Genomic DNA, 8332 nt, shown 5'->3' with positions numbered 1-8332 from the left:
GTCAAGGTGGAGGAGAGGCAGCCAGAGCGACAGAGAATCCTGGATTCAGCCATGCCTGAAACCTACACTTGCATTTCTTCCTCCTTTTCTCCCTCCTCCTTTGCTCCCTCCTCTTGTAAGCAATGAGAATTGCAGAATATAAAATTTGCCATTTTAACCATTTTTAAAAGTATAATTCAGTGACTTTTTAGAAACACGTTGTACTTATGTATTTGAAAGGCAAAGTTACAGAGGGAGAGACAGAGACGAGAGATCATCAGTCCTCCAGTTCATTCCCCAAACGACTGCAACAGGCTGAGGCTTGGCCAGGCCAAGTCTCCCATGTGGGTGCAGGGGCCCAACTATGCGGACAGCTCTGCTGCTTTCCCAGGTGCATTAGCAGGGAGCTGGATCAGAAGTGAAGCGGCTGATCTTTCGTCTCGGCAGCCGACATGCCATCCAGACTGAGGAAGACCCGGAAACTGCGCGGCCACGTGAGCCACGGCCACGGCCGCATCGGCAAGCACCGGAAGCACCCAGGAGGCCGAGGCAATGCGGGTGGCATGCATCACCACAGGATCAACTTTGATAAATATCACCCAGGTTACTTCGGGAAAGTTGGTATGAGGCATTACCACTTAAAGAGGAACCAGAGCTTCTGCCCAACTGTCAACCTTGATAAGCTGTGGACGTTGGTCAGTGAGCAGACACGGGTAAATGCTGCCAAGAACAAGACTGGAGCTGCTCCCATCATTGATGTGGTGCGGTCGGGCTATTACAAAGTTCTCGGGAAGGGAAAGCTCCCAAAGCAGCCTGTCATCGTGAAGGCCAAATTCTTCAGCAGAAGAGCTGAGGAGATGATTAAGGGTGTGGGGGGAGCCTGTGTCCTGGTGGCTTGAAGCCACACGGTTCATTAAATGCTAGCAAATGCTAAAAAAAAAAAAAAAAAAAGAAGTGAAGCGGCTGAGATTTGAACCAGGGCCTACAGGAGATGCCGGCATCAAAGGCAGCTTAACCCACTGTGTTCCACAACGCCAGCCACAACAACTCAGTGACATTAGTGGCACTGGGCAATCGTCATTATCTATATTCAAAACTGTTCATCACCCCAAACAGGGACACTGTGCCCGTTAAACAGTAACTGTTCTCCCCAGGACTCCTGGTTTTTGCAAGTGTAATACCCAGACAGTGAAAGTCACTCTTTTTCTGTCGCTCTCTAAGTGCTGAGTCACATAACTAGCACCAACATCCAGACAGAGAAGAGGCCAATCCCTGGCCCCAAACTCGCTCATTCTCCTTTTGGGTCTGCTGCCTCAAACCCCTGGAGCCCACTGCTCTGTTTCCTGTTCGAACTACAACTGCACAGCACACGGCCTTTGGAGGCCGACTTCTTCGCCAACCGTATCTGAGGTTCAGCCATGCTGTGGGCACAGGGGGAGCCTGACCCTCTTTATTGCTGAGTGGTACGGCCCTGCGTCCTCACGCCCCACAGTTCACCCACACCTGCACTTGGAGTTTCCCCAAGCCAATGCCTTTTCTTAGGCTGCTGGAGTTAGGTGCTGTCACCTGCAACTGATATAATCTGGACAAGGTATTAGAGAAAGCCACTTCTCTAAGTCATTTTCATCTACAAATTACTCAAGGCGGCTTTGAGCGTTAAGCAGCAGAAATCCTGATCTGAAGTGGCCTAGGTCAAAGAGGTCATCATCCTCCCACATTCGGCAGACCCCCGGGGGACGGATGCGGCAGTTCCACCTTGTCACCGGGATGCAGGCGCCTTCCGTCTCTGTGCTCTGTGGACTTCCGAGTTCTTTCTTTGGGGCAAAGGAAGATAATGGCAATGTCCCTGCTGGGATAATGGTCACAGTTTCCTTGTAGGTCTCAGGGGACTTGGCCCAGAAGTCCTACCCGGCAGATTTGTCTTCCTGTGTCATCGGCCACCAGTGAGTCGCACGCCCATTCTTGAGTCAGTCCCTGAGCCAGTCCCATTCTTGAGCCGGGATTAGCCTGACTAGGGTGGGCTCACCGTCCCCTAGGGCCAGCAGCTGGGGGTGAGAGTGGGCTGGGAGCCAGAAGGAAATGGGCAGGGGAAGAAGGAGGATGCTGGGAAGGCAGGGAACAGTGTCTGCTCAGGGACTGGAACACTGATTAGCCAAGCTGCACTCTGCTTCAGCACTGTCAGGGGCTTGGTGCATCTGGAAAACCAGATGACCCGGCACAGGAGACACTGGGCCGGCTCAAGCCTCCTCCTCTGAGTGAGTCCACCCTTCTGGCAGTGACAGACAGAAACACAGTTCAAATGGACTTAAGGCTAACGTGATTCGCTGGCTTTACAGGATAGTTTAACCATGTGGATGGGCTTCAGGAACAGCTAGATCAAGGGCCTCTGAAGTTTAATTCTGGTATTTACCGTTCTTCCTTAGGCTGGTTTCTTCTGTACAGGCTTCATTCTCAGGAAAGCAAAGTTGGCTGCCAGAGCTCAGACTTCCACTCTCCTGGTTTAACAAGCTCTGGGAAAAGAAAGCCTTTCCCCCCGAAGTTCCATCAGAAACCCTGGGAAAGATTCTCACTGGTTCAGACTAGAGCATCTGCCAACACCTCATCCAACCCCCTCTCCTCTGCCAGACCAGGCCCAAGTCACACGGCCAGCTCTCCAGCTGGGGAGCCATCACCAAGGCACAGCTGGCCAAAGGAAAACCCGGGGCTGCTTTTGCAAGAAAGGGCAAAGATGTGCAGGCCAAAGCAGCACCTGTTTCCTCCGGTCTTACTTTCACACGGAGAGAAACTTGGGTCCAGACAGGGTTGGGCCCTAGGTCTCACGGCAGTAAAGTCAGGCAATGAAGTCTGCTTCTAGCACTCTCACCCATTCCCCCACCTGCCAACGAGAGCCAAGCGGGTGGGTGGGCCAGCTATCCCCAGAGGCCCACTCTAAACTCCCTTTCATGCCTCATCATCCTTATCCATGGATTCTTGTGCACTTTCCTCAACTTAAGAGTTTGGTCGGCCGGCGCCATGGCTCACTAGGCTAATCCTCTGCCTGCAACGCCGGCACACGGGGTTCTAGTCCCAGTCGGGGCGCCGGATTCTGTCCCGGTTGCCCCTCTTCCAGGCCAGCTCTCTGCTGTGGCCCGGGAAGGCAGTGGAGGATGGCCCAAGTGCTTGGGCCCTGCACCCGCATGGGAGACCAGGAGAAGCACCTGGCTCCTGCCTTCGGACCAGCACAGTGCACCGGCCGCAGCGCACCGGCCGCAGCAGCCATTGGAGGGTGAACCAACAGTAAAGGAAGACCTTTCTCTCTGTCTCTCTCTCACTGTCCACTCTGCCTGTCAAAAAAAAAAAGAGTTTGGTCTATTTTGCAGCTGAAACAAAAAATCTGGGGGCAGGGAGGAAGGCATTGCTACGAATTGAATATATCCTTCAAAATTCACAAGCTGAAGCCCTTACGCCCAACCTTTAGAAGGTAACCTGGATGAGGACAGGAGAGATTAGTGCCTTCATGAGACAGGACATCAGAGCATCTCCTCTCTCTCCTCCTATGATCACACAGCAGCCATCTGCAAGCCCAGGAGACAGCGTGACCCTGCTGGCAGCCAGACCTAGACTTCCAGCATCAAGAAGTGTGAGGAACTCAATCTGCTCTGAGCGCCATCCTTGTGCTGTTCTACCACACAGCCTGAGCACACGGACCCAGCAGGGATCTGCGTGCGGTGGTAGGCATTCACTGGGCACCTGCTAAGTGCCAGCACTGTACGGAGCTCTAAGGCTCCTTAACAGTGTTTCAGCCCATAAAGAGTCTGCAATCAAGACACAGTGGGAAAATATTCATGCAACTTTGAGATCACTTTGATTTAAGAAAAGAAATTTCCAACTCAACCAATAACCTCCTTGCACTTCCTTCCTCTCTCCATCTGTCTCTAGAGGCAGAGCAGCACGTAGACCGCAGGACTCTGCTCCATCCTTCCCTACTTATTTCCGTGCGTGGCAAAGGAAGCAAATGATAGCTATAAAGAGAGATGGCAGGCACCCTTCAGTGGCCCGTGTTCACGGCTTCCCATGTGTACCCTGTTTCATCTTCAAGCAAAGCCACAAGGCATCCATTGCTAGTTCCATTTTGTTTCTTTTCCTTTTTTTATAGATTTATTTATTTATTTGAAAGGCAAAGTTACAGAGAGAGGGGGCGAGAGGGAGAGACAGAGAGAGCTAGCAAGAGCGAGAGCTTGAGATATTACATCCACTGGTTCACTCTCCAAAAGGCCACAATGGCCAGGGCTGGGTCAGGGTGAAGCCAGGAGCCTGGCACTCATCCATGTCTCCTACATGGGTTCAGGGGCCCAAGCATTTGGGCCATCTTCCGCTGCTTTCCCAGGTGTATTAGCAGGGAGCCATGGAGCAGCTGGGAATTGAACCGGCGCCCATACAGGATGCTGGTGGGCAGCTTAACCGGCTGTGCCCTAACGCCAGCCCCAGCTAGTCCCATCTTCTAGATGATAAAGCTGAGTTCAGACAGGCCAAAGTGATTTTCCCAAGGTCACGCTTGCAAGCAGAGCTGAACCCGCTTCTTTCTGGCTGCACCGTCCCGGCTCTCGGCTCCCACTGCCTGCCTTGGGCTTCTGAGTGCCAGGGCTGACTTGAGCAGACACTCCCCTGAGGGAGAGACTTGCAGAGACCTCGGTCTCTCCACAGTGACCTGAATTTTTCCACTGTGAGGCAGTCCCTCCTGGGGAAGCCAGCTGGGATGTGGACAGAACATTAGGAGCGCTCACTGGCTCTCAAAGACTTCACAGTGGTCTGACTGTCGCTCTGCCCGCAGCCTGGGGTACTAGGGCTGCAATCCGTGCGGGTCACGCCGACGCTCCAGCAGCTGCCGCCCTCCCAACAACTCATCATCCCATTTTCCAGATGAGGAAACTGAGGCTCAGAGGAACTGAAGCAATGAGACAGTGGGCGTGGACAGTGTGCAAGGAAGAGGAAGTACCCCACTCCCTTGAGATCCCAGGAGCCTGAGAGTCTCCATTCACAAACAGGCACCACATGGAAGTTAGTACAAGATCCTCCTCGTGTGGAAGGAAGACACTGCTGTCCATGGAGAGTGTGGGTGAAGGCCAGGAGCTCCCCCTGGGCCCTGGGGACCCTGAAAGCTCCCCTGAACACACTCAGGGCTGGTGGAGGCAAGACAGGGCAGGTTTTTAAGGGACCTTCACAGGAACCATGCACCAACTGTCACGCTGGGCCTCATGGGGACCCCTCTCCCAGGAGAGGGGGCTCAGAGACACAGGCACCCACGCCACTCTGCCATCTACTCGGGCATAATGAAAACAGCTAGTTAAAAAAAAACGCAGGAAGACAGGTTTGCAAATTCAACCTTAAAAAGTCATGTGCAAGTGCCAGTCCTGTGCTGTAGTTGGTAAAGCCACACGGGTGCTGGTTTGTATCCCGGCTGCTCCACTTCCAATCCAACTCCCTGCTAATGCACCTGGGAAACCAGAAGATGGTCCAAGTGCCTGTGCCCCTGCTACCAGGTGAGAGACTTGAATGGAGTTTCAGGCTCCTGGCTCTAGGTCCAGCCCAGCCCCAGCAGTGGCAGCCATTTGGGAGAAAACCAACAGATCAAAGTGTGAATGCTCTCCCCCCACCCTCTCTCTCTGACTTTTAACTAAATAAATGAATTTTTAAAAATCACGTGCATCTGGGCTTTGTCACGAAGAAGACAGCAACTCCACCGTCAGTTTGGTGAAGCTAGACGAGGGTGCTGTTGAATGGGCATCTATTACCTGACCTGGTATTTTCACAAAGGCATGGCACAGTCGTCACTGAGAATTCAGTGTAGATGTGCTGACGCATCAGCCAGACAAAGCTGCTAACTGTTGACCATCGGGGAGCCTGGGCTTGGCTTACAGACTCACAGCCAACCAGGACGCAGGTGCCTCCGCTCTCACTGTTCTGCTGGGCTCAGGGCACACGGGGGGGGGGGGGGGGGGGGGGGGAACAGTGTGACCCGGAGGGGGGGGTCACAAGATGGCTGCCACCTTCCCAGACACCAGGTCCTCACAAAAGAATCCCTAGCCGCAAAGAAGGATTATGATGGCTGTTAGGTACTGGGATTCTAGGGTTCAAAGAAGGAGAGGAGGCAGCTAGCTGAAGTAGGAAAGACTTTACTTTAGGGAGGACAAAATGGGGGGTGCAAAGAGAGAGTGTGGTTGAGCCTGCCAACACTCAGGGGGGTTGAAGCCGCAGGCAGAGGTGCAGAGCGCCACACGGCCCCTGACAAGGTGGTGGGAGGTGTTAAAAAGGCTCCTGGGAGAATTTACAGTGCACGGCCTTCCAGAGCAGGAAGCGTTCTGCTAGCCTTCACGTTACCCATCTGCAGAATGGGGTGGGGTGCAGTCAGGAGGCAAGGGGAGAGGCAGTGTGGCTGCGCTGAGAGAAGGCAGAGGTGAGGGGAGAAGGGCCAGAGAGGCGACCGGGCGAGTCGAGGGCCACGCTCCTGAGGCGGCAGCAGCAGAGGGGAGCAAGAGTGGAAAGGGGGAGAGTCGAGGGTTCCAGAGGAGGCTCCAGGCCTTTCTCCTGCCTGAGGACCTGGGATGAGGAAAGGTGACCTCGGACGAGGACAAAGGCTTGGGTATAGGGGACCTCTGCCCATTTGCCGTTTCTCTGTGTAAAGTCACGAAGATCAGGAGAATCTGGGGCCAGACATGCAGAATTCTGGCCACCTGCAATTCTTGCCCAATGTACACTGAGGCAGGCTTTAGCAGAGAGTCACTTTGGCCTGATCTCTCTCCCTTTAGGCCCAACCTGTGCAGGCTTTTTATAGACAGGCCAGAGGGGAGTCAGGGGGAAGGCAAGAAACTTCAGAGCCCGTGCATCTGGTAGGGTGGGCCTGGAGGCTGGAGGGTCACTCTCTTAGAGCGTCCCCTAAGAAGCTTCACACAACCAGAAATCTCCCAGAGAAGAGTGGTCCAGCTTTAAAACAAGCATCCTTGCCCAAAACTGGGATGAGCCCCCCCACGTTAGACCGCCGGGAGGCAGGGGACAGTGGCCACTCTGCCCCAGCCTCTTACCAAGCTGACGGCTGAAAGGCAGGTCTGATACTGCAGAGAGGAGATGTGACAGAGGGTCTCTGGCTGTGAGTTCACGTGGAGACAAGGAGGTCTGAGCAGAGGGTGAGGAGATGCGCGACCACGGCAGTCTGCCACAGAAAGAACAAAGTTCGGGGTAAGGGGGTGCGCGGCTCTTACCCGAGGATGAAGGAACGTCCAGTTTCCGAGGGACCACTGTGGGCAAGAGGGTGATCTCCCACGCCCTTCCCCGTGTGGGTCATCCAATGTAAGGCAAGAGAAGAGACAGGACACAAGTGGACATGCGCTGGAACCCATGGCAGAGCGCACAGCCCCCAGCAGGCGGGGTCTTACTTCCTTAGGGTGGGCAATGGTGGGGGCTGGGCCAGTGCACACAGGTTTTTTGTGGACTTTCAAACTTGGAGAAGAACGCAGAGGGTGGGGTGGGGAACAACAGGTGTGGGCTGAGCTGGTCTCTTGGAAGAAGGCAGGGGCAAAGGAGATTTCTTCTGCTTTCAGGCAAGGAGCTAAAATGGCTGAGGCGTAAGTCCTCGTTCCATCAATGGCACTAATGAGCATCCTGTCTTATTAAAGAGAAAGATTCTCCTCAGACTGTCTCCCACTTCCTCAGCAAAGCTGGATGAACCTCTGACCAGACCCCAGCTCGCCCATTTAATCTCTTTGAGCCTCAATTTCCCCATGCTGGAAATGGGGCTAACAGTAATAGAACCTTCCTCATAACGCGCAGTGAGAATTAAATAAGGGACTTTGCATATAATAAGCACTCGCAGGGTGATAGTCTCAGTCCCCGTTCACTCTTCTTCCCCTTTCTCCAGCTTCTGCGCCGCCCCAGGTCCACAACAATGGCCTCCCTTGTCCTCTGGCTTCCTGCAGATGTGCCCAATGGAAGGGGGTGACCAGGGAGGAGGAGAGAGGAGGCTCCCTCCCTGTGGGACAGCCCAGCTCCCTGTGGGACAGCCCATCGAGAGATGGAGTTTCTCTATTGTCGGCTAGAGCTTCTCCCTCCAGGAGCCTGGGTGGGAGCAGCTCTCCCTGTTTCTAACACCAGGGGCTTTACCACTGCTTTTTCTAAACTTGCGCTCGCCGTAAGACAGCCCTGTTATTAAACACTCTCCTCAGAACACCAGCTGGAGTGTACCATCTTTTCTTCCCAAGAATGACTAATCCAAAACATAATTCGCTTTTCCCCAAAGTGAATTATTTGCAAACTTGCTTATTTTATGTACTTCAACTTTTGTATAATTCTTTTAAAATTTTTTATCATTTATTTGAAAGGC

General features: G+C 53.6%; 1 protein-coding gene across 1 annotated transcript; it reads left to right on the top strand.

Moving 5' to 3' along the window:
* The first annotated feature begins 416 nt into the window (after positions 1 to 416).
* Positions 417 to 913, top strand: LOC133751954 (large ribosomal subunit protein uL15). Its single transcript, XM_062182208.1, has one exon. It carries the CDS (start codon positions 432 to 434, stop codon positions 876 to 878), a length of 447 nt encoding a protein of 148 aa, XP_062038192.1. The 5' UTR covers positions 417 to 431; the 3' UTR covers positions 879 to 913.
* Positions 914 to 8332: the final 7419 nt, after the last annotated feature.

Source organism: Lepus europaeus, chromosome 23 (genome assembly GCF_033115175.1).
Source record: "Lepus europaeus isolate LE1 chromosome 23, mLepTim1.pri, whole genome shotgun sequence".
Taxonomy (NCBI): Eukaryota; Metazoa; Chordata; class Mammalia; order Lagomorpha; family Leporidae; genus Lepus; species Lepus europaeus.
The sequence above is the reverse complement of the archived record's forward strand: the minus strand, read 5'-3'. Positions and strand labels throughout refer to the sequence as shown.